At 59.1% G+C, this 24,989-nt stretch overlaps 1 protein-coding gene across 3 annotated transcripts in view; it reads right to left on the bottom strand.

Annotated features, from left to right (window-relative positions):
* Positions 1 to 1,180: 1,180 nt before the first annotated feature.
* The window catches only part of KAZN (kazrin, periplakin interacting protein), a 387,429-nt gene continuing 363,620 nt past the window's right edge, over positions 1,181 to 24,989 (bottom strand). For all 3 annotated transcript variants that reach the window (XM_028513058.2, XM_036025338.1, XM_036025337.1), the window contains exons 9-15: positions 17,534 to 17,739; positions 16,859 to 16,977; positions 9,569 to 9,800; positions 9,048 to 9,149; positions 8,353 to 8,519; positions 5,791 to 5,905; positions 1,181 to 4,388 (exon numbers count right to left, since the gene is read on the bottom strand). In XM_028513058.2, the coding sequence (XP_028368859.1) occupies positions 4,224 to 4,388; positions 5,791 to 5,905; positions 8,353 to 8,519; positions 9,048 to 9,149; positions 9,569 to 9,800; positions 16,859 to 16,977; positions 17,534 to 17,739 (1,106 nt within the window). In that variant the 3' untranslated portion in view covers positions 1,181 to 4,223. The remainder of the gene's footprint in view (positions 4,389 to 5,790; positions 5,906 to 8,352; positions 8,520 to 9,047; positions 9,150 to 9,568; positions 9,801 to 16,858; positions 16,978 to 17,533; positions 17,740 to 24,989) is intronic.

The following is a 24,989-nucleotide window of genomic DNA, read 5'->3' as shown; positions in this document are numbered from 1 at the left end:
CTCAGTTCTGTTGCTGGGGCTCCCGTGAGGGCTGGGCGCGTGGGCTCAAGTTTCCTTCCCTCTCTAAGTAGCAGGGGCTGCTGTCCCTGGGGTCCGGCTGCCCTGCCCCACCTGCTGCAGAGGGGAAGCAACTATCGGTAGAGAGGGAAGCTCTCTGGCCACGTGAAAGGATCCCACACTGTCCCCTAAGAGCCATAGGACACTCTTCTCTCAGTGCATCACCCCTTCAGGGCCTGTGGCCGGCGCCGACCCCACGTGGCTCAAGCCAAGGAGATGCCACCCTAAGACTCAGCTAGAGCTACTGGGCAGAGGCCCTGTCCTATGTGGGGCTGCCAAGCTGGGAGGTCGCGTGTCCGTTGGTCATTTTGCCAACAGACAGGGCAGCCTGTCTGGGAGTGAATTTGATAGAGAGGAAAGCAAAGCCAAGAAGTAAAGAGGGATGAAGATCCTGAAAACAGCACTTCACCCTGAATGCAACCTTGTCCAACCCAGCCCTGGTCCTGGGCTGTTCTTTATGTAAGCCGGTAACCCTTTTATTTTTAAACCAGCTTTTGAGTTGGGTTTCTGTCACTGGCTAATACAGATATCCTACTTGCTCTGTCCTAGAATCTTTTTTTTTTTCAGTTGGGAAAGTTTCCCAGCAGGAGAAAGCAGACCTGGGCTCCATTTTTGAGCAGTTCCTCGAGGTAAGGTAAGTCCTAGGCTGGAAGGTAGGGGAGGGTGGGATTACCAGTTTTGCAGTGGGGGGTGCAGGGGCTGGGGAGGGACCAGCCTGAAATTTGGGGGCATGTGACTGTGTGTGTGTTTCTTCCCAGTGATTTCTTAGCTTCATAGAGCTGGGCAGGCCCCTCAGCCTTTCCAACCTCAGTTTCTTCATCTGGGCGATGGGTTCATGACCTCCTCCAAGAGGCTGTGGGGAAAATGAAATGAGAACACACACAGAGAAAGGCCACTTCGTGGTCAGTAAGCGCTGTGCAGTAGTCTTTATTGTTACAGTGTTAAAGTTCACTCTTGGGAAGACATTTGGGGCCACGACGGGCCACCAGCAGCCAGGAACAGCAGCTGTGTTCGTGGGCCACTCGCCTCCTTGGCAGCCCCCAACCCCCTCGTGTGGGAGGGCCTGGGAAATTCTCCCCACCACCCAACCATCGGCAGTACTGTTAGATTCAGAGGGTGCTGCTTCCCACAGGGTGTTTTTCGAACAGGGGTTTTTTCCTGCCCCTAAACTGCCCGGAGCCTGTTGGAGCCTCGGAAGGGGGTGCAGAGGTCATAGTGCCCCGAACACACAGGTGTTGATGGGCAGGGGAGGCCTGGCCTTGGAGAAGCCGAGGGGCTGGGTGTCCCTGTGGGGAGCCTCAAGTCCTATCTGGCCCAGATCATCCCATGCTGCCAGACCCAGCCCTGTTTAGTGACCTCAAGGTTCGGGGTCACTATTCCGAGGCCCCTCCCCCTCCACTGCGTCTGGTCAGGTTGCCTTTGGCCTCTCGCCCCCTCCTGCAGCCTGGGTGGGCTGGCTGCCGTGCTGAGATTCCTGGGGGAGGGCTCTGCTCAGCGGAGCACAAAGGGGGCCCTCAGAGGCCTCTGTGGGGTCAGAGAGCTGAGTCTGCCAAGCAGGTGCCTTCCTATGGCTCTGCCTACCCCGGTTCTCCTCGGCCTCTGGTCCCCAGCTCCCCTTCTCAAGGGGCAGCACCCGCAGGCCTGGGTGACAGCACCTTCAGGGAAGCACTCTGTATCATTCCCGGGTCCAGCCAGTAAGGACCGAGACCAGGACTCAGGCTGTTGGGACAGGATGTGGCAGGCCAGCGTGCTGCAGGTGGCCACCCCGCCAGCCTTTGCCAATGAGCTTCCAGAGCTTTGTGCCCCCCCTGCTCCTCTGCCCGCCCTCCAAGCGGAGTTGGGGGTTTTTCCAGCAGTCAAAGCCCCCCTGATGTGACTCTCCGTGGAAGTTGTTTAGTCACCAGCCAGCTTGTTCTCCTGTTGAAAAGCCAGCTCCCAACGCTCGCCTGGCTGCCCAGGATAGGAGCCTCGAGCGCCGTAGGAGGGACGGTGTGGTCAGCGCATCATTCAGACCAAAAGGTGCCTTTCGGGTTGCCCGTGTTGCCCCAGGCCGTCCAGCCTAATGCCGTCCCTGCCAGTGACCCCCAGTTGTCTGCTTGCTCGTCTTGTCCCCAAAGGGATGGAGTCAGGGGACAATGAAAACTTTATTTCTGACAAGTTGGGTGAATGTTAGTTCAGCCACCGCCTGCAGGAGTGATTGCCCTCCTGGTTTGCTGCCCCCAAGAGGCAGGCCCTGGGGGGGCTGGGTCACCCAGCCTGGGTGCTGGCTCAGGAAGGACCTGGGGCACCCGCTTAGCCTTGGGGTTGGGGGGGTTGCCCTCCAACCCTGGCTGTGGGCTCTGCGGCTTCAGTCCCGTGCCTGGCTGAATGCCATCCAGATCCTGGGGTTCGGGGCCTCTGCAAAGCCAAAGCAGGTGCCAGAGCGTCATCCCTCAGTCCCTAGAATCAGAAATGTGTCCCTAGGAGGCCAGACATTCAGACAAGAGGGGCATCTACCTGCCTGCCCACCGGGCAATTGGTTCCGGGGGAAGAAACCAATTTCTTGCTTATGTGACGGTGGGAGAGAACGCGGTGGCTGGGGAGGCGTGCTCCTCGGGAGGCAGGCGCGGGGCTGGGGAACTGTCGGAGGCTGCTGCCCGCCGGCTGCGGGTGTTGGAGATTCAAACCGCTCCCGACTCCCCCTGCCGGCGGCTTCAGTAGAAGCGCAGCGTCGCGGCTCCAGTGAAGGATTCGCTTTGACAGCTGAAGGGGAAGCGGAACCCCCATGCACACGACCTTCCCGCATCGTCGCTGAGGTCCAGGAACTCAATCAAGGCCAAGCACTTGAACTGAACCAGTTTCCAGGGGTTGTGCTCGGGGGATTTCCCCCTCTGTGTGTGGTCGAGCCCTGTGGGGGGCTCTGGAGAATGGAAACATGGAACATTCCTTGTGCTCCTCCGGCACACGGCTTCCGACATCACAGAGGTGCAGAGAAGCAGCTCCGTGTCAGCTATGCGTCGTTGTGAATGAGAAATGAGACAGCCGCCCACCGCCAGCTTCCCACCCGTGTCCTGAGAGGTTACGGAGTGTGTTACAGACATTAGCAAGGGTTAGTCCTCCCAGCATCCCTGGGAGGGAACCGGGAGTAGAGCAGACGAAGAGGTTGAGGCACGGAGAGGTGAGTTCACCGGGGAGACGCCCCCTAGCGGCCGGCTGAGATGAGCCAAGGGCTGCGGGTTCATCCCACCACTGTTACGACTGTGCCCTGCGGGGCTCATCTCAGTGAGGACCCTGGGCGAGCACACCTCTGTTTCAGGTGACAGTCCTCCCGGCAAAGGTTTGCCGGGTGAACTGTGAGCGTTTCCCTGCCGCCCACCCCAGATCGATCGCCACGTTTGGCGCAGCTGTCACAGACCCCCCGACTCAGTTGTCCCTGATCCTGCTGTCGTCACGTCTTTCACCCTGATGACCGGCTGTCTGCATCTCCTGGGAGTGTCACCGCTAAGCCCCGCCCTGCATGGATCATGCTCCCACCCCGACCCTGTGGAGCTGCCCCAGGGAGGATGGGGAAACAGCTCTTCGACGTGTCCACCCCACGTGACCCGGGGTTTTTAGGGGACAGAAAATGACTTCCCTGTTTTGCTTTCTCCCAAGAGGGATTTGGGGACCTGAAGAAGAACCCAGGTTCTCAGTCCCAGGGACGAGGATGCTGGCGAGGGGACGGCCCTCCATGTGACGTCTCAGCTGGAGGCAGCACTTCCTGTCACCTCCCTGCCTGGGTCCCGTGTGGACTGGCCAACCTCGGGCTTTGCCTGCTCTGACCACGGTCACTCCCGGGCGCTGCATGCCCAGCTGGAGTCCCACCTGCGCCCCCTAGGAGGGTGCCTGGGGACCTCCTCCCACCGTGGCAGCTCAGTTCAGGGCTCCAGGACAACAGCTGCCGGTCAGTCACTCTGAGGGGCTGGGCACGGTGACAGTCCTCGTGGCCAGCACCCTCCTGTGGAGCAGGAGGTCCACGGCGGGGGGTCTCCTCGCCCCTTGTGCCCCGGTCTGCAGTTGCAGCGGCGTGCTGGGGTTCTTCCAGGGCCAGAGCAGCGTGCTCAGCCCGAGGTCGCTATGTACAGTGGCTAGGCGGCTACTCTTCCTCCAGGCGAGACCCTGTGCTGGGTCTGGCGGGGCATTGGCCCTTACACGTTGGTGACCTCTAGGCCATTGTAGCCTTCCAGGCGGCCCTGCTCGGGCCTGCCCTGCAGGTCATCATCGCCGCAGTCCTCGTTTTGGAGAGAGCCGTAGTCCTCGTGGAAGTCGGGCTCCTTGCTGCTGAAGCCCCGGCCTATCTTCCCCAGGGGCAGCTGGGGAGAGAGGAATGAGACCAAAGGATGGGCGGGGGGGGGGAGTTGGGGAGAAGAATGGACTTTTCAGGTCTGGGAAATGCTGGGGGGGGGGCGGGCCTCCCATCCTAACTGCTGTGTGACCTTGAATAACTCATCTAACCTCTCTGTGCTTTTCCTGTTCGTAGTAAGACTCCACTGTGAATTAACATCAGAGAGAGCTCTGTGTCCCCAGCTGGAAGGGGCCCGCCGGCCACCAAGGGTGAGGACAGATGCAGTCTGTCTGACTGTCCGCAGTCTCCCGCCTCCCTCTGCGGTGGGAGAGCGGTCGAGGACACAGCGACGGAGCGGAGCTGGAGCACCGTGGCGGGGGGGGGGGGCACTAGCATGGTCTGGTGTGGCAGGTGTGTGTGTGTGGGGGTGTGGGTTTCAGAGGCCCCCACGCCAGGGCTCGGATCCCTGCTTTGCCGCGTCCCTGCTGTGTGACCCTGGACAAGTCACTTGCTGTCTCTGAACCTCAATTTTCTCAGCTACAAAATAGGAATAATAATTCCTATCTTTTTCATTATCCCCCCCCCCAAAATGAGCATCTTAGATACTTTTCCCCTCCTCACACTCCTGCCGTGAACTTATGCCACAGATATACCAAGCTTCAGCCTATGGGCTGTTGGTGTATCTGCTAGTTATGTAAAAAGAGTACTTTTTTAAAAATTTCTGCCTCCTGTAGACCAATTTTTCACCCTTTTGAGGGTGTCGCCCTCAGTGACGATGCTCATTCTGGGCAGACAGCGCCTTAAGGGGAAGGTGGTAACTTATTCATGCTTATCCCCCGTGCTTAGCGTGGTGCCTGGGACGTGTCAGGGACCCCCAAACATCCACAGAAGCAATGGGAGGATTTTGGGGTTATCCACTCCCGCCACCTGGGTCTACGCTCTTCCATTCCGGGCCCTGAGTCGGCCTGCGTCCACGTGACCGCCCGGAACTGCGCACGTTTCCTCCCACCAGCGCCCCCTCTGCTGCTATTGGTCAGGTCACCGCAGTTCAATTTAAGTCCATGGTTCTCAGAGCCTGGGGTGCATGGGAGCCCGCCGGGCGGCTTGCATGCAGGGTTCCCCCCGCACCAGCGGCCCTTTGCATCCGGAGTCCGGGTGGGCCCCAGGATCTGCCTGATGAGACCCCGCCCAGGCGGCGCAGCTGTGGGCAGGGGAGAGCTGCCCCTTGAGCCTCCACTCTGAGCCTTGCGGGGCTTCCGTGTCGCATGAGTCCCTTGAAGGGCGACTTCTCCAAACTGCACCTGTGTCCTGACCCAGTGGCCCCCTCCACAGGCCAACACAGGAGCTGGGGAAGGGTGAAGCGGACCCAGATGACAAAAAACCCTCCCTGGGCTGCAGGACTCTCAGGGGAAGGCACGGGGGCGACTTACCCGGCCAGCCTTGTGCTTGAGGCCGCTGCTGTTCTCCTCCCTCCCTGCCCGGGTGACGCTGGAGGCCCTCCCGGGGGGCGTGCCGAAGCGCTCCGCCTCCCGGATGCCCGTGGAGCTGGGGGAAGACCCATTTCCAGTGAGTGGGGGGCCGCCCCCACCCCTCAGCCACTGCCTCGCAGGGACATGCGCACTCGTATGTCGGTGCCCTGCCCAGCCCCGGGGTGGGGGTGCCCCTGGGGCTGTGTGCTCGGTAAGAGGGTGATAATAGCACTTCTCCTGCGAGGTCGCTGCGGGGATTAAACGAGATGATACACGCAAAGGGCTGAGAAGGGGCTGGAACACCACGAATGACTGCCGTGATTACATCTCACTGAGACCAACACCTGGTCTGAGTCCCCTAGCTGTGCCCTGTGCCAGCTGGCGACCTTGCTGGGCCTGTTTCCTCATCTGTACAGCGGAGCCCTGCACGCGCCTCCGGTCTTAACAAGCTTTATACCCGGACCAGAAGGTGGCTGCCTCCGGGGTGTGGACGGGGGATGGGGATGGCCCTGCCACCATCGTGCCCCAGTCACTCCCCTTGCGTTTCCCGCAGCAGCTGAAACCCCACCTTCTTGCTCCTTTGGACGAAAAGGTGTGAACGTACAAATGCTTCAGAGAATAAACCGAGCACGGGACGAAGGGTTTTGGAGGCTTGGCATAGCTTATTGAAAATGTCTAGTCACTTCGTCAGACCTCGAGGGAATGGGTCGGTGGAAGGGTCAGTTCTGACGAGGGAAGGTTCTGGAGAACGGCATCGCAGTGGGGTTTCCCGAGTCCTTTGGGACCCTGGGAGGCTTCGTGGTGCCGGAAGGAAGGTCTTTCGCCCAGGGGCGGGCTGAGTCTCACCCAATCAAATGAGGATTTGCTACGGGCCCAGGACGGAAGGAAAGCGTATTCACTGTGAGTCAGGCCTGCCGCTGCCCCTGGGCCCCGCACCCATGGGGGCTCCTTCAGCCCCCTCGGAAACCCAGACAGGGAGCAGTGGTTACTCCCATTTCAGGTTGGGGAGCCCAAGGTAATATTCCTGCTACAATAAAGTCACGCAGGTGGTGATGGAGGAGCCAGCATCCCCGCACCCTCCAACCCCAGGCCCCGCCCCTCGGTCACACAGACCACGCCTCCAGGCCCCGAACCCGCCCCGCCCCAGTCTCTGGGCTCAGTGAGCATTTGGGGTGCGGTGGCCAGGGACTTATAAAACACCACTTTCTTGTGGGCGCCTGGAAATCTCAACGGGCCCCTTCCATCCCTGCTCGGGTGACCTGCCCAGTGGCCCAAGAATGTCCCCCTTGCCTGTCGCTTGGGCTCCTGGGACCCAGCCTGGGGAAGCCTGGCTGCCAAGGAGGTGGAAAGGGCGGGCCAGGCCTCCGGTTCTGTGCACCTGGGAGTCAAGTCTCAGAGCTCCCAGGGGAATCGCTGGTCTCCCCTGAAATGCTAAGGAGGACCCTTATGTGCAAATGCGCAAGGGGAGCCCTGGGGAGCCCCCGGGGGGAGCCCCCCCCCCCAACTAGCTGAAGAGGAAATGCTTTGCTTCCCCGACAGATTTCAGTCTTCCCGCGTGGTCCGGGGATGTGACCTGTCCGTTACTGTGGGGCATCTGTGTGTCAGAGGCGCTGCATGCCACTGGCCTCCGTGAATATTTGCTACAGGGCCCTGGGGAGCACATCTACTGGGGAGCGGAGCCAGGTACGTGACACCCCCCCTCGGAGCTTCCGCGTGGTGGGAGGTGCCACCTCGCCAGTGACACCTGTCCTGGCTTCAGCAAGTCCTAGCACCTCTGCAGCCTCAGTTTTCTTATCCACAAAGTGGGCGTGGCCCCTTCTCACTTGGCTTCTCTCACGGGAGGAGGATTGAGTGAATGGAGGGACGGGACAGCACTGTGGGTGATAGTGCATGAGGTAAGCATGTCAGGGTCCCCCCAGCCCGGCATCGGTCTAGGACAGTGTCCCAGATTGGCCCCAGTCTCTGCTGGAGCACACAGCAAGTGCTCAGTGAACGGTCACCTGACCCTAGCAGCTACAGTCGTCTGAAGGGGGCAGCCCCCTGGGAGGACCCTCGTTTATCCGTCCAGGGGTGTATCCTCTGGTCGCTTTTCAGATGAGGAGACAGTGGGGGGGGGGCTGACACAGTCTGCTCACCTGGACCAGAGGACACCACTCACGTGCCCGTCCCTTTCTCAGACCTTCGTCCCCACAGTGACCCCTGCCTGGAGTGGCCACCTTGACAACTGGCGCTCGCCGCTGAGGCTGGTGCCAGCTGTCCCCAGCTCAAAGCCACCCTTGTGCAGCCTTTGCTTACAACTTGACTCCAGACCTGACTGTCTCTCTCCCTCTTTCTGGTCTACGACATTTGGGCTTAAGCACTTCGCTTCTCTGAGCCTCAGTTTCCTGATTGGTAAGCGGAGACCGACCGCCGTGTGGCGAGGGACACGTGGGGCCCGGTGAGCGAGGGGCCAGGAGGGGGAGTCAGGGCCGCCCCGCTCGGAGCCCCGGCGCTGCAGCCGGCAGCCCGCACGCACGCACGCACCTGGCCGGGGGGAAGACGGCGCTCATCTCCTCCGCCAGGTGTCTGCGGAGGATGTGCTTCCCGCTGGGGATGCCCAGGGCGGTGGCCATGGCCTCGGCGTTGAACGTGGGCTCCAGCACCAGCACGGCGCCGTGGACCCCGCTGTTGGTCAGGTTGTCTGCGTACTCCTGAGGGCAAGGGCGAGGTTGGTGAGCCCGAGGGGCCGCCCTGCTGACCTGCGGGGCCAGCCTGCTGGCCTGAGGGGGCTCCAGCTGTAGGTGGGGCTATGTCCCCAACAGCAAGGGCTTGACCCCTTGGGGACCAGTTATGTAATAATGAGGGGGAACCCTAGCCTCACTCTTTGAGGGACTTGGGGTGGTGACCAAGACTATTTTGTCCCTGACCCATGCCAGACCTGGGCGGGCAGCCCATAAATACTTGAGTGGGAAGATGGGCCCGATTCATTCTCCCTGGGGAAAGGGAGGACGGCTCAGCACCCCCACCCCCACTGTGAGGAAACCATCAGTGCCGGGGGGCCTGTTGGGGGGGAGGGCTGAGTGGCTCCCTCCTCATGAGTGACGGGGGGGCAGGGTATCATTGCCAGCCTGGGTAACGATGCCCCCGCTCACACAAGAGTGGATACTGATTCCCACGCAGACGTGCATGGGACCGGCACCTGCCTGAGAGTCACCCCCACCCCTGCCAGCACCCCTCACCTTCAGGTCAATATCTCGCACCCACTTGAGCACCCGCTGGTTGGTCCACACCACGGGGTCTGTGTTCTGTGTCTCACAGCGGGCCCGGCGCTCCTGGAGGGCCTGGCGGGGATGGAGACCATGGGTTAGTCTAGGGGACATGGGGGCACGCTGAGGTCACATGGGGTGTGAGGGTCCACTGTGCTCACAGGGACCTCGGCCGGCCTGTGTGGGGGTAAGCAGTGGGACCCTGAAAAACGAGGCTCCGTGTCCCTTGGATTGAGCACGGGCCTGCCCTGTGTGTAAGCAGTCGTTGGAAGGAGAGATGGAGAAAGCGAGAAATGGGTGCAAGCCTGGATGGTGGACAGATGGATGGATGGATTCATGCATGCGTGGATGGATGGGTTGGTGGGTGCACGGCTGCATGAGTGCCTGGATGGACAGATGGGTGGACGGGAAGACAGCTGGGTGGACAAACAGTGAATGCCGGAGGGGCAGGCGAGGCTGTGGAAGGTGCCTGCACCCCACAGCCTGGGTCTCACCTCTCTGCTGAAGTTCACTTGGTACAGCAGCTCGATGCCCAGCAGGATGCTGACCTGGTGGAACTTCTTGGACACGTTCAGGTGCTTCTCCAGGTCCCGCTTCATCAGGGAGTTCAGCATCCGCCCATCCACCAGGTGGTTCTGGAAGGCCTGGGAGTACTGGGACAGGCCGATGTCGTTCAGCCAGGCCTTGGCCACCCAGTGATGGTCCAGGTCGGCGGCTTTGGACAGGCTGGTGAAGAGAGACACGGCCAGGGAGAGGGGTGGGTGGGGGGAGGTAGACGAAATAGGGGGACAGGCGGAAATGGTGCAGAGATAAGCAGAGGTGAGGAGAGAAGGGGGGAGCAATGGTAGGGGGGAGGCAGGGAACCAAGAAAATCAGGGAGGTAGGCAGGAACGGGTGTGGAATGGAGAGATGGGAAGAAAGAGATGGCGTGGAAAGAGGGAGAGAGCGGGGGGTGGGGGAAGAGAGAGGAGAGAGAGAGAAAGGAGAAAGACAGAGGCAGAGAGAGAGAGAGAGAGAGGCAGGCAGAGCCCCAAAGAACAACAGGATCCAGAGAAACAGAGGGGACAGGAAAAGAGAAAAGGCCCCACTCGGACACACTGACGGTGACAAGGGACAGCAGCAGAGCAACGGGGGCCTAAGCAGCAGGAAGCAGCCCGGGGGCTCTGCAGCACCCCAAGGCCCACAGACCCTCGGCCTGGCCCGTGCAGGTGTGTGTCCAGAGCCACGCAGCGGCACGCCCTGGGATCAGAATCAAAGTCTACCTTTTGTGTGTTCTAAGTCCCCTCTCCTCCCCGCCACACCTCAGATCTCTTTGTATCCCACACAGAACTTACCCCATTGCTACGCACACAGTAGGTGCACCACAAGTACTTCTCCCACGCACACAAGAGTGGATGCACCTGGCGGGGGTAGTCCAGTTGGCTGCCATTCCCGTGCTCGCCACACGGTGACAGCCTCGCAGAAGGAATAAGGACAGTATCTCCCACCCCCACCGTGAGGACTTGGAGAAATGACGGGAGGGGCTTCGAGGTAGGGGAGCAGGGTCCTTGTGTAAGTGGGAGCCGCAGGGGACCATGAACCAATCACAGTGTGAAAGCAACAAAGGAAAACGACTGATTCACAGAGTGGTGCCACTCTCCTTCCCTTCCCCCTAGGTAGAAGCAACACCCCCCCACTCCTTCCTAGTCGGGGTCAGGGCCGGTGCACGCTGGGAGAAGGGTGAGAGGCTCGTCCCCATTTACCCTTCTCTGGGGGCTGCCCTCCCACCCACCCAGGCTGGAGACCTGGGTTGGGTTTTTCAACTCCACCTGACTCAGTTTCCTCCTTCCTACTCTCCACTGCTCCCTCCAGGCACCCCCTTCTCTCCCCTGGGCTTGGCCCGCCAACCTGTGCCCTCTCCAGTCCCTTCCCCCGGAAACAGCTAGCAGATCACACCCCCCTCCTGCTGTTGGTCCTCACTGGCTCTTCCCTGTCCTTCGTTTGCTCCAAGAATACGCACTGAGCAGCTACTGAGCGCCGGCCTGGGTGGATGCCGCCCTGTCGTGAGCACCGCTCCCTCGTGGCCCCTCCCCTCCTTTCTCCCCCTCATACTCTCCATCTCTGGGGGACACCCATTCCCCGAGCTCTGGACTCCGTCTGCAAACGGGAAGTCCTAAATCCACATCCCTCCTCTCGTCTGAGCCCCAGGTTCTAACTAATCGCCCTCTTGACCTCTCCTGGCAGTCGCAGCCACATCTGATGGGCTCCAATTGAAATGCCCTGTCCCCTTGCCCAGCTCTTCCCCACCCCCCACAGTCATCCAGCTCCCTGTGCTCACTTGCCCTGCCTCTTCCCTCTCCCACCCTGTCCTTCTGTCAGGTCAGTGTGTCTGTCCCTTTCTCTCCTTTTATGGGTTCAAGCCCCAGCCGCCTCTGGCATGGATTTCTGCACCTGCCTCCTGACTGTGCCCACCTCCCCTCCCCCTTCTGATGCACGCTCCCTGTGGTTGCCAGACGGGCGTGTAAAGACATCAGTGAGAGCACACCACTTCTCTGCTCAAAATGCCCCTGTGGAGGAACCTTAAATGCATATCACTGAGTGACAGAAGCCAATCTGAAAAAAAACTACATACTGTACAGTTCCAAGTACATGACGCTCTGGAAAAAGTGAAACTATGGAGACGGTAAACAATGAGTGGTTGCCAGGAGTTAGGGGAGAGGGAGGGATGGACAGGTGGAGGGAGCAAGGAGGAGTTTTAAGGTGCTGAAGCTGCTCCGTGTGATGCCGCAATGGTGGATGCACATTGTTATAGGTGTGTCCGACCATGCAGCATGTGCACCAGCAGGAGGAGGGCACAGTGGACATGTGCCCTCATGTCCACTGTGGACTGGGGTGGTGCTGACATGTCCATACAGGCTCAGTTGTACCGAATGTCCCACCTAGCGGGGGACGGGACAGCTGCCCGTGTGGAGGAGCAGGGGCGCATGGGAGACCTCTGCACCTGTGCCCCATGTTGCTCTGGATCTAACGTTTCTTTAAAACAGTGAGTCTTACAAAAATGAGGGTGGAAACAAAGACTTGTTTTTTTAACCAGCAAAACTGAGAGAAGTCATCCTCAGACGAATGGACTCCAAGAAAAGTGAAAGGGATTTCTTTCAGAGGAAAGAAGTCAATCCACCGGTGGCAGTTTGGACTGCACGAAAGAATCAAAAGGAGAGCTCCTGAAACGGAGCCACAGAGAGGTAACCCGATTCAGAAGTGGGCACGCGGCTTTAACGGGCATTTCTGTACAGGAGATCCAAGGGGACTCAAGACGCCCATGACAGATGCTCAAGGCCACTAATCCACAGGGAAACGCCAAATCAAAACCGCAGCAAAGTGCCACCTCACACCCATTTGGATGGCTGTTATCCAAACCCCGCCCCCAATGGCAGTGTGGGGATGTGGGGGAATCAGAGCCCTCGGGCGCTGCTGGCGGGGACGTAAAATGGTGCAGCTGCCGTGGAAAACAGTGTGGTGGTCCCTCCAAACGTAAACATAGTGTTCCCACCTAACCGAGCGTCCCACTTCTGGGTGTGCACCCGAACGAATCCTGAGTAGAAGGGTCTTAAGGAGGCGCTTGCCCATCCGTGTTCCCAGCTGCACTACTCACAGCAGCCACAAGGGGGCGGCCGCCCCAGAGTCCCTCAGCAGACGAAGGGGGATGAGCCGCAGGTGGTGAAGGCATACAGGGGAATATTGTTCAGTCTTTTAAGAAAAAAGGACACTCTGCAATATGCTGCAACATGAATTAACCTCGAGGACGAGGTATAATGGAGCACATTATTCACAAGCATGAGGACAATAGCACAGAGGCAGGAGAAGGAATCAATGAAGGCTGTAGAGCGAGCTGTCTCGTGCCACTCGAGGAAGGCGCTGGTGCGCGAAGTGGGCGTGTTGTAGCCCGCAGCGCGACAGCGAAACGCGAAACAAAGAGGTCGTTCCTACGCCAGGGGTGGGAACACTGAACTAGTGAAAAATAAGCCAGTAGAAGAGGGAAAAAGGACGAAGGGTAGATTTAAATACAGTGGAACCTTGGTTTTCAAACGTCATGTGCCCCAGAGGGCCGTTTGAGAAGCGATTTGTTTGAACACCGAATCGCTTTCCCCCAGGTGTCAGTCAGCACCACAGGGTTGTCGGGTCCCCGAGAACGGAAGTTTTGCGCGAAAACCGAGTCTTTTTCCCCCTGTGAACCACTGGGTGGAGAACCGAAGTGTTCGAGGTGGGAGAGGTTCGAGGACCGAGGCGGGACTGCAAAATCAAACAGGAGAACTCGACCGTGACTTTGCTCTGGGGGAGGGAACTCGGGAGTCCTTGGAGGGGCCTGACGAGGTCTGCTCTCCCCTCCGGCGGGGGGCCCCCTCCCGCCCCCACTGCCTCCCCTGCTCCCTTTCCTTCCAGCCCTCCCCCCAGGCTCGCTCCGCAGCGCCCCTGCAGGCCCCACCCCCACCCTGCAGAGCCCGTGCAGTCTGAGGTTGCCCCCCAGCCTGAGCCCTCCGCCTCTGAGCGTTTCCTGCTAAGTAAGAGTCACACATGGAACTTGAAAATTAATCGATCCGAGTGCAGGGGTTGTTCTCTGCAAGACAGCCGGCCCGGTGCCCGTCCAGGGCAGACCCTTCACGGAAGGAATGACTGCAGGAGGAGGGGTGGGATGCTGGCTTCTCGCCCCTCCTTCCACCCCTCCGTCACCTAGAACCACTGCGCCTGCCGCCACGGGCCAGGGCCTCCTTGTCTCCCCATCCAGTCCCGCTCTCCAGTCCCTGTGCACCCTCTTCATCTGCCGAAGCCTGCAGGACTGTGCGGAGACACCACACTCTCCGGAGCCCTCACGCCCCCGGGCTGCTGCTGGGTCAGGGCCCTGTCTGGGCCCAGAGCCTCTGGGGCGTCCCGCCCCCATCCTGGCCTCCCTGGCTCCTTGCTGCTCATCTGGGGGGTGGGACCAGCGCGTGGCACATCTACAAACGCCCAGGGGCCCTACCTGGGCCCCACCCTGCTCAGTTAATGCTCGACAGCGCCCCACGCCTCGAAGACAGAGTGGGGTGTGGGCTCCGGGGGGATGCAGGCAGACCCCTCCCAGCCCCTTCAGTGCTGGCTCCAGCCCAGTCACTTCAGAGGGACCCCTCTCAGCCCCAGGCAGGAGTCGGAGCCCGGGGCCCCGTGCATCAGATGCCACGGCACCTGCGAGGTGGCTGCTGGAGACCCGAGCTGCCTCTTCTCCCGGACAAAGGAGGGGTTTGCTCAGCACATTGGTGGTGCAGCAGGCTGTGGGGAGGGGTGGGGGGGCCCCTCACCGACTCGGGAGAGACCTACTTACAACCAGCAGCACCCCTCTGCATGCCAACAACGGCCGCACGCCCGCCCTTCACGACATTCTCCTGTCATCACAGTCGTCCCCATGGCGCCCCCCTCGGCAGCCCTTCCTCAGCCGCAGGTCTGAGCTGCAGGGGGCGCCCAAGCTGGATAAAACGGTGTGAGACCTTACGAGTCATTCAAAACATGTTATGAAACTGGACTCTGGCCCCTCCCCCAACTGGGGCTGCATGAGACCCTGAGATCCGAGTTTGGGCACAGACTTAGATATCATCCGGGTCACCATTCAACACAGAAAGCACGAGGCTGCGCTGGCTCCAAGGCCTTGCTCCTCTGTGCCTCGGTTTCCTCATCTGCAAAGCGGGGTTGATTGTCTTAGCCTCCTGGCACTGCGAGGACTAAGGGAAACGGGAAGGGAAGGCCCTCAGCTCAGGCCCCGGGGCACACTGACTGCTCCATAAATAAGAGTAGAAGGGGCTGTTGCTCTTGTTTCAACACAAAGGGGACATGGGGGATGGGACAGGGGATTGGCTTCAAAGTAGATACTTTGTAGCGTGACCTCATGCCCAGGACTTCTCTGGGGCCCCCTTTCTCCATCGTTAAAATGGGGTAAGAAGGTCCCTCCTGCACTGGTGTTGTGACGGGTGACGTAAAATCGTACCCGTGAAGTGACGGGGGATGCTTTGGCACGTGCTGGTGAATTGCGTTGTATTTTAGAAATGAGGGGAACGGGCCCAGAGAGGGCAATGTCCAGCCCCAAGGCACACAGCACGTGTTCCGTGTGTGGCCTGGGGTTCTTACCCTGCAGAGGATGCCAGGGTGCAAATTTGTGAGGTTTTGTATGTTTCTTCTGGCAAAAGTGTCAAACGTTTTTATTAGATTTTCAAAGGGGCCGTGACGCCCCACAGTTAAAGAGCCACTGTTCTGATTCACCCCCTTCACTTCACAGGGGGAGGAGGAGTCCCAGAGAGAGAGAGCAGGGCCACACGGCAAGTTAGAGACGGGCCAGGTGTCCGCAGGGAGTGAAGGGGACCCTTGGTTGGAGCCCCTCCACCTCCAGGACGCCCTGCAGTGTCCAGCGCTGGACCCTGATCCTTGGAAACAAGCCTGCTTGCAGCTCTCAGAATTTTTCAAAATCCATTTGCATGTGGCTGCTGATGAGTCTGCCCCATAGAACCTTGGTTCCTGGAGGTGCTCGGGGCCAGCCGTGTTTCAGGGGAGCTGGGGCTGAGGTCGCACCCCTTTGAGGGGTGGAGCGGGCACCCCCATCCTGTTCAGTGAGCACGGGCAGCGTTGACTGAGAGGGACCAGGGCGCGGGAGAGGGGGGCCGCTTGGGGGACAGAGGATGGTGAGCACTTCTGGGGACCCTGAGGAAGGCCCTGGTCAGGAGTGGGTGCTGGGACACGCTGTGGGACCCTCAGGAGGGAAATCTCAGCAGGCCGCAGCTCCTTCGTCCCTCACCTCCAGCCCTGGAGCTGTCACCCAGGACGGGCAGGGGCCTGACTCTGGAACAGGGCCCGCACCTTCTGGTTCTGCTTGCCTTCTGTTGCTGCCTGAGTTTCCGATCGGATGTCCTCATTTCCTGCCACCTCAGAATGACGTCTGGGGCCCTCTCCCGGGCACATGGGTTTGGTTTCCCTGCTTCCAAACCAGCCCGATTGCCCAGCCCCAGCCCCTTGTTTTTTTTTTTTTTTTTTAATCCACAAAGCTGCCTCTGCAAATAATAGCACACACCACCAGGTTTGATTAATTAACTGCACAAAAAAGATGGTGAAACCAGTGAAGGAGATAATTATGCACAATACAAGTGTCAGATCCACCCGCTTGTTCCTTCTCCCCCTCTGCACACACTCGAGTGAGTGTGTGTGTGTGTGGGGGGGGCAAAGGGGTCCCTCCTCTTTCCCTGGGGCTGCCTGGTGAAAGAGCTCCCCCAACCAGTCCTGCTTGCGTAGGTCAGGGGATAGACGGGGTGGGGGGTGATGGGAGAGACCTCTGGCTGTTCCGGTGTGCTTCCCGAAGGGGGCCCCCTCCCGCTCAGCCCTGCTGAGCCCCCTCCCTGCTTATGCCTCCTTCCTCCCCCTGGAACCCTCGGTGCTGGGGACTGAGCCGGAAGCAGGCAGAGCAGGTGCTGTGGCCAGATTCCCAGATCCACTTGGGCTGGCCCACCCTCGGAGACAGAGGGGTTCTGGGGGTGCGTGCGGTCTCCCCAACTCCTGCACTGTGGGGTGGGGGGGGCATTGCAGGGCACTGTGGGCTTCACTTTCTCCCTGTTCTCCATCTTTCCGTGGGGGAACTGGGTCGTGCCTGCGTCTCCTGGCCAGTGGCGCTTGGGACTGTTTCAGCCCCACCCGGCCCAGCCCACAGCGCCCTTCACCCCACCTGTGTGACTGGAGGCCCGGGGGGCGGGGGGACTTTGGTCCCTCTCCCGGGGAGCCCCAAGCGAGCGCTGGCTCACCTGCGGCCCGCCTCGGCGTCCCGGTAGTCCTCGATGGCCAGCCGCAGCTTGCGCCGGTGCAGGGAGCTGCACACGCCCAGGCCCAGCTCCAGGTCCTCGTCGCTCAGACTCAGCAGCATCTGCTCCCCGGATCGGAAGGGTAGGGACTGAGTGCTCCCCCGGAGGGAGGTCTGCGGTGGGCGCCTAAGGCCGCCCAGGACCACTGTTGGCGGGGGCTGAGCCCCAGAGGGGTCTGCCGGCTGCAGCTGCCTACCCCGCCCCCTCCCGTCTCCCGGCCCACCTTCTGGGGGGGTCAGGGCAGAGCACCTGGGGCTTCCCTGCTGCCCATCTTGGATCAGGGCTCCAGGAGGTGGGGGTAAGTCCATCCAGACGGAAAGAGCCCTCCCCTGGAGGGCTGCCCCCCCTCAGCCAGGTCAAGGAAGGCCAGTCCCACGTGAAAGGGGAGGAGGCGGAGGCTCACAAGGGCTCTGCGCCTCGTTAGGGAGGCGTGAGGACTTATTGGGAACACTGGCGCCTGAGCCGCTGTCAGCCAGCTCCTGGGTTACAGCTCCTCCTAACCCTGCGGGTGGGGGTGGGGGTGGGGGTGGGGGTGGGGGGCAGACCAGCTCAGGGTTGGTGAAGCTCATGGGAGGGCCAAGGGGGCGTTCCCACGGGGTCCCGGGGCGGGGGCCTCACCTTCCCACTCTTCACGTTCTCCGCACAGGCCTTGACGTACATGGGCATGGCCATGACCACCTCCAGCCAGGCCTGCACGGTGCCCGCCTTCCAGTGGGACATGGGGGTGGTCCGCACCAGCTCCACCTGCTGCAGCCGGTCCACCTGCTCCTCGCCCTCCGACAGGCTGAGGCTCTGCCTCGTGGGGCTGCACTGGCTGTCCGAGTCTGCAACACAGAAGCCGCGGGGCAAAGTTGGGTGGGGGACTGGTGGGGCGGGGCCGCAGGGGGCGGGGCCGCAGGGGGCGGGGCCGGGGCCGGGCAGGCGGCATCCCGGAGTTTGCATTCCCGGATGCAGGAGGAGGGCAGGGGTGCCTTCTCTCCACGCGTGTCTTCTTTTAAAAATCAAAATGGCTTTTGTTTTGTTTTGCCACCCCTCCCCCATTACCGGAGTAACCTATACCCCCCACAAAGATACAGATTTTAAAAACGTAATCCAGAGAAGAATACACATAAAGCAGAAAGGGAAAATAGCCCCACACCCCACAGGTTCAGAGACGGCAGCTACCGGTAGTTAGCTAAGTACACTGGGAGGTGCGCCCGCGCCCAGGCTGCGCCCGCGCCCAGACCCACGCGCCGCGCCGCGCGCCCGTTTTGTAACGCGCCGTTCTTCGGTACAATTGGGGCCCCCTCCCCTCGCGGGAGGGGCCTGGGCCATCTTCCGAATGCGCGGCATTCTCCTTGCGGAACGCACGCTCCGTCTTGTATTTCGCCCACCTGGGTTGACGCACAAGGGCCCTTCTCCACGCCTCACTGTTACTGCCAACGATGCCGCAGGGATGGTCTCTGGGCAGCTGGGCGGTCTGTTTTCTTAGGACGATGGAGGCTGGCTCTGTGCCTTAACACACTGAGCCTGTTTCTGGAGTGGCCCTCCCAGGCAAACTGTCTTTCTGCCAGCACATTCCAACCCTGTTCTTCAGCGCGGGGTGGGCTGCATCGACACCGGATGAGCAGGCCAAGTTCGGGTTGGCACGGAGTCGGCCAAGGGGGGAGAAGCATCTCTTGTCTAAATACGGCAGGATTATCGAAACCCCAGAAGACGAACTCAACACCGTGAGCAAACGGCGAGTATTAACAAATGAGCTGATTAGAGGGCCCCTCCCGGGACTGTGCATCGCGGATCAGAACGGCGTAAAAAACATCCTTATCTGTCAGATTGGCCGCATAGTTGACACATCGCGTAGGGAGTACCCACAGATGTTCACAATTACGGAGTTCGGGATCCAGGAAGAGCGGTTATTTTCCTCTCGCCTTTGCATATTCTCGAAGTTTCGTGATAAACGTGTGGGCATTTATAATAAAAATGGGGAAAATGAGAAAGCAGGAAGCAGTGTAAATGGTTATTGATGGGAGTTTATCTGAATGAATGATGATCCATTCAGATATTAGAATACATGCAGTTAAGAAATCTGTCACAGGAGAATTTTTTTAAAAAATTAGTTCTCACTCAAGGATGTTTATTGATTTGAGAGAGAGAGAGAGAAAAAAACATCGATGTGAGAGAGAAGCATTGATTGGCTGCCTCCCGTACGCACCCTGACCAGGGGTCGAGCCTGCAACCCAGGCAAGCGCCCCGACCGGGGATCAAACCCACCACCTTTGGGGACGACCCTGCAGCCAACGGAGCTGCCCGGCCAGGGCACAAGAGAATATTTTTGACACGGGAACGTGGCCACAATCTGTCGCTGAGCGGAGAAGCACAGTGCACGCAAGGCAGCAGGTGCCACGTTCTGCCACCCGTACTGTACGCACGGTGCGAGATGGCCTGTATAGCTGCAGCCGTGTGCATACATGCACGGATGTGCACACCACTCTACGCATGTACATAAAACACGAGACGAGAGCCCTGGCTGGCGTAGCTCAGTGGATTGAGCGCGGGCTGCGAACCAAAGCATCGCAGGTTTGATTCCCAGTCAGGGCACATGCCTGGGTTGCAGGCCACGGCCCCCAGCAACCGCACATTGATGTTTCTCTCTCTCTCTTTCTCCCTCCCTTCCCTTTCTAAAAATAAATAAATAAAATAAAATAAATAAAAAGAAAGGAAGAATCGTTTTAAAAAAACACGAGCCAGGTAAACATGAGAGTCTTTGTCTCTGGAAAGGGAGGATGGGTGATGGTGTAAGAGTGTGCGCGCACGCATGCCTGAGTGTTCGAGATTATTGGCGTCCACACGCTTTTCTGTTTCCCGAGTTTTCTGCATGGACTACGTTACTTTTGAAATTAAAACAAACAAACAAACAACCCACACCACAGCCCGGAAATCTCACTTTTCCAAACTATAAAGCCCTTCTCCCCGTTTCTTTACCTCCCGCTGTTTAAACCCTTCGAACGTCCTGGAGAAGACGGCCTCAGCTCGGCGACTGCACACTGCTCTCTCACCCTGCACAGTGCTCCCCCAGAGCCTTTCTCCCCGGTGCCTGGGGCCTCCAGCTGCCCAGCCAAAGCCCCTCAGGCCCCACAGCAGCCCGGCCTGGAGGATGCCGCCCATGGTCCAGCAGGGCGCCGGGCAGAGCGCCCGGACCCTGGACGGGCCTCGGTCTCCACCTCTGTGAAGCTCGCTCGACGCTGCTCCCTGCCACCTGCGTCACTGAGTGGCAGTGGCTGGCAGACAGGTCTCGTCTCTGCCAGGAGGGTGGGGGTTGGGAGGTCGCTGCAACGTCACTCCATTTCTCTTCTCAGGAGGGTGGAAGGCCCGGAGAGAGGGCAGGCGACACAGGTCTGAGCAGGTCACGGGTCTGCAAACATGTGCAGCCGTGGCGCCCGGGGATGTGGAAACTGCAGCTGCCTCTGCACCCCTCCTGGGGGCTCCAGGTTCTTGCTGGTGAGACAGTTGCCCCTAGGGGCACAGAGGCCCAGCCTGGGCGTCCCCGCCCTGCCTGCTGGCGCCAGGCTCCCAAGGACAGGCCTGGCTTGCAGGGAAGTCTTTCTGATCGGGCCCTACAGGGGTGGACCGCGGGCACCCGAAGAGGTATCCTCCCCGGGTTGGAGAGAGCTGGGAGCCGCTGCCCCGGTCCTGTAACTGAGTCCTCTCTGTGTTACATGGTGGCAGACAACGTGTGGCGGAATCTGGTTACCCCAAATTCCAAGACACAGCCCCTGTTGTCTGTTGGACCAGGCCTGTGGGAAGAGACCGGGTTTTGGAATTGGACAGACCTAGGCTTTCGGCAAATTTCTTTACTGCTTGAAGCCTCACTTTTCCCACCCATAAAATGGGTATAATAACACACCTCCTAGATTAACACGACTACTACAAACTCTGTGAAGCCGCAGCAGGCACTCTGTCCAGGGTGGCTGTCATCGGTAATGAAGGGCCCCTCCCTCGGGCACTTTTGTGGCCATGCCCGGAATGCAGCTGCTGCTGCCTCAGTGCACTGCCTTGCAGGGAGGAAACGCGGCTGGCGCTCAGCTCAGGTGCTTCGGGAGTGAGCCATGCTATGCCTGGTGTGGGCAGGCACCCCCTGTCCCAGCCCGACTCCCGCCCGGTCTGGGTGACAGGGCCGGGGCCGTCCAGGGGGTGAGGGGTGGGTTTGTGTGTTCTGTGCCCAGGTGGGGAGGGGGGTGTGTCTGCAGTGCTTGGTGATGTCTCCCCAAGTAAGGGGGATAAGGGGGCATGGGAAGGGGCAAGACGGGAGCAGATGGGCGGCAGGAGTCAGAGGCAGAGAGAAGGAGAGAGAGGGAGAGAGAGAACTTCCTAGAGAGGAGGAAGAAGAGGCTCACCGGGTGAAGGAGCCTGCAGGAGAGAAATCGTGCCCAGGAAACAACAGATACACAAAGATAAACCCGAAGGAGGAGAGTGGGTGGAAGGTGGAGAGGGAATTGCAGATCAGTGGACAGACCAAACAAAAGCGAAAAACCAAAAACAAGAACAGACTTCCTGTGAGTGTGTCTTTGGGAGGGTGTGCGGGAGGTTCTGAGCCGGGCGCTGGCTTTGCAAGTCAGGTTATTTATGGGCTCGGGCTCCAGGAGTGCCGGCCGGAGGCCACGCTGAGGTCATGTGAGCGAACCACACGTTTAGGTTGCCGAGAAAAGACAGCTCATCAGCACCCCACCTCCCTCGGCCTGGCCCCCTGGGACTGAGCTCCCAGGCGAAGATGCTGCAGACGGCCTGGGGACAGGGAGTCTTTGAATTACAGGCAATTGGCAAATGCTGGTGTTACGGCGCCAGATTTAATGTCCGGGACTCCATCAGTCCTGGCTTTTATTTCCCCCCGTCGCAGCCCTGAGAGCGGGAATAACTCATGTTTAGAGGGACCGTCTGGGCCTTGGCAGAGCCTCAGGAAGGGCCTCCCACGGGCAGCCAGCCACTCGGGATCCTTCTGAACGCTGGGGGGCAGTGGTGACTTTGGATGGTGGACTCTGCATCCTCCCGCCCACCCCCCAGCACAGGCACGTGGGTTCTGCAGGTGCGTAGTCAGTTACTGAGGTTTCCCGGGACCGGGCCTGCAGGAGCAGCTGTGTTAGCTGGGAACAGGAGACACCCAGGGCTGGGGGAGGTTTTACACAACCTCGGCCCCGCTCTCGGTGTCTGGGAAGTGGGGTAATAGTTACGTCTGATCACACAGGTCTGCGTGAGGACTCACTGAGGTGACGTATGAAGTGACAGAAGGCTCTGCCTGGCGGCTGGCGTCCGGTGGGGGCCTCTGGCCACTGCAGCTCACGGCAGTCACCTCCAGGTGCGAACAGAGCAGCAGCTGCACACCACGTGCAGCCACTGAGCCCCCTCAGCCACCGGCACGTGGACTGACAATCTGAACACCCACTGCGTTCTGAAGACTTTGTACAAATCACCTGAACTAGCTCGTTAATAGCTTTTCAATGGACCACGTTAAAATAACAATAATTTGGGGGTATATTGGGGTAAATGAAATGTATTACAAAAATCCATTTCACCTGTTTCTTTTTACTTTTTAATACCGCTAGGCAGTCTAAAATTATGTATGTAGCCTGAATGATATTTTCACTGGACAGAGTTGGTGTGGATGAAAGATTTTTTGTCTGTCCTTTTATTTCATTCCCAAACCGCACCCCCTCTGCCCCGTCCCAAAAAGCCCCCGCATGGCTGCCGCACCCGGGTTTAAATCCCCGTGCCAATCTTCCTCTGCAGCCCCATTTCCGACTCCTCCCACACCCCACAACTGGCCACAGCTGCCAGCATTCCCATATTTTTCCAGCTTTACTGGGCTGCCATAGTAAGTCCGGGCAGGTGTGGCCCTGTGGTGTGGAGTCAATCATCTCCAAGCTCTCATGCAGGTGCTGTAACCAGGGGGCATTGCCTCCCAGTTACACCATGTATTGAAGTCACTCCCATTCCCCTCCCTGCCACCGCCCAAACCCCCCACAGCTGTTTAACATATCTATGAAACCAGTTAAAGGTTATAGACATGTTAAATGACCATTCTTGAGGTTATCTGCAATCTGCAAAGCTGTTGCTATGCAAAACAACTCTCAATGGCCCTGCTCCATGCGTCCCATCCCCCAGCTCAGACTTGTGGGGGTGAGGACATCCTATATACATGTATTTTTCTAATATTTCCTGGACACCCTAAGTTCTGGACCCCATTGCAAATCCCTCCTTGGGGTCCCCCTTGGCTGCGCCCTGTTACAGTAAGCTCTCACGACTTGGACTTATCTGGAAAAAGCCCATTTCCCCGCTGTTCCTCAGAGCGTTTTGCTGGGCACACAGTTGTGGGTTGCCCGTTATTTCTTTTCGCACTTCGGAGACAGTGCCCCGCTGTCGTCGGCCTGTTTAGCTGACGAGAAGGCGGCTGCTGGTCTGATTGCTCTCGTTAGCTGCGTGTAAGGTTTTCTTTCCGTCTTTGGTGTTCTGCTGTTTCACTGTGATGTGGCTGGATGTGGGCTGCTTTCTTGTACATTCTGATTGGTACTCATGGTGCCTCCTGTATCTGTGGGTTCGTTTTTGGGATATTCTCAGGCATTCTCTCTTAGCATATGACTCCTTTTCCATTCTGTCTTTGCTTCTTTCTGGGACTGGACTTCCCGTCTTCCTTGTCCTGTAACGTAATGCAGCCCGGCAGAACTTCCTGCAGTCGGGGCGAGGTCGTGTGGTCTACACACTGTGCAATGTGCCAGCTGGCGCCCCCCTGTGGCCGTGAGCACTTACATGTGGTTGGTGCAACTGAGGAACCTAGTTTTTAATTTCAATTGATTCACATATCACGGGACATCGCCGTGTGTGGCCAGTGGCTACTGTAGCCCATCAGAAAGCTCTCATTTCTCCTCTATCAGTTTCTCTTGGGGCAGCATTTCTGTATAATTTCCTTAAACCTATTCCCATTTTAAAAAAATTCTCTCTTTAGCCTTTTAGTCTGCTGTTTAACCCATCTTTTGATTTTTTTAAAAAAATGCTACCAACTATATATTTCTGCTTTTGTTTTTAGATGTTCTATTTGGTTCTTTTTCAAATCTGCCTGGTCTTTTTAGATAATCTCGTTTGCTCATGTGTGTGAGTTCATCTTAAGTTTCTTTAAATATTGCATGCATAGTGCTTTGTATTTGGTATTGACAATGACTGGCTTGGAACGGCCTTGGAGGGTTTCAACGTGCGGCTTGTTGCTGCTGCCTCTCGTGCATGCTGAGCTCACGTTGGATATCGAGGGCCTCTGGGGTCCAGGAGAGGGTGACCGTTAACGGCCCTGATGCCAGCCCCTGACTCCAGGACAGACCCCCGCTTCTGCATGGGGTCACCCCTCACTGCTCCTGTTCTGGTATTAGCTTAGAGCTTTCTGTTTTTGGAGGCGGGCACCCTGGGGGATTGTCCTGACTTCTGGCGAAGCCAGCAATGCGTGAACACCTATGTCTTAGTCCCGAGTCAGTGGTTTCGTAGAGGGAGGCCCTCCAGAGCCCGCCCTCCTGCACACTGACCCCCGGGGACACCCTGCTTGCCATGCGCACGTCCCCCACCTAGCACTCTTCACATCCTGCTGGCGTTGCCCGTGCCTGGGTCTGCCCATCTGCCCCGCCACCAGGGGAGTCCCTAGGTCAGCGGTCAAGTCCAGCCCTCTCCTTATTAGCCAGGCCTGGCTCACGGTGATGCTCAATGCCGTTAGTGGCGGGAAGAGCCCAGGTAATGGGAAAGGGGCAGGCAGTTCCCTTTGTTCGTTTTTAAACTTTGAATCTGCCCGGGGCACCTCTCCTGCCGAACACCCCTCCCCGGCTCCCTGGACAGAGCCCCAGCTCCGTGCATGCTGAGGCTGTGTGGGACCCAGCTGGCTCTGCCTGTCCCCCTCAGTTCGTCCCCCTCCCCTCGGCACCTTGGCCACCTGGGGCCTTCCGCACTTCCCCGGCGACCCTGCCTCCCTGCCCCCCACCTCCATCTGCTCTGCCCGCTGCTCTCTCTGCCTGAAAGGTGGCCTGCTGGCCGCTGTCGCCTCTGCTTGGAGAACTCCTACAAAAGCTTC

The sequence above is a fragment of the Phyllostomus discolor genome, chromosome 5 (assembly GCF_004126475.2).
Source record: "Phyllostomus discolor isolate MPI-MPIP mPhyDis1 chromosome 5, mPhyDis1.pri.v3, whole genome shotgun sequence".
Classification (NCBI taxonomy): Eukaryota; Metazoa; Chordata; class Mammalia; order Chiroptera; family Phyllostomidae; genus Phyllostomus; species Phyllostomus discolor.
The sequence above is the reverse complement of the archived record's forward strand: the minus strand, read 5'-3'. Positions and strand labels throughout refer to the sequence as shown.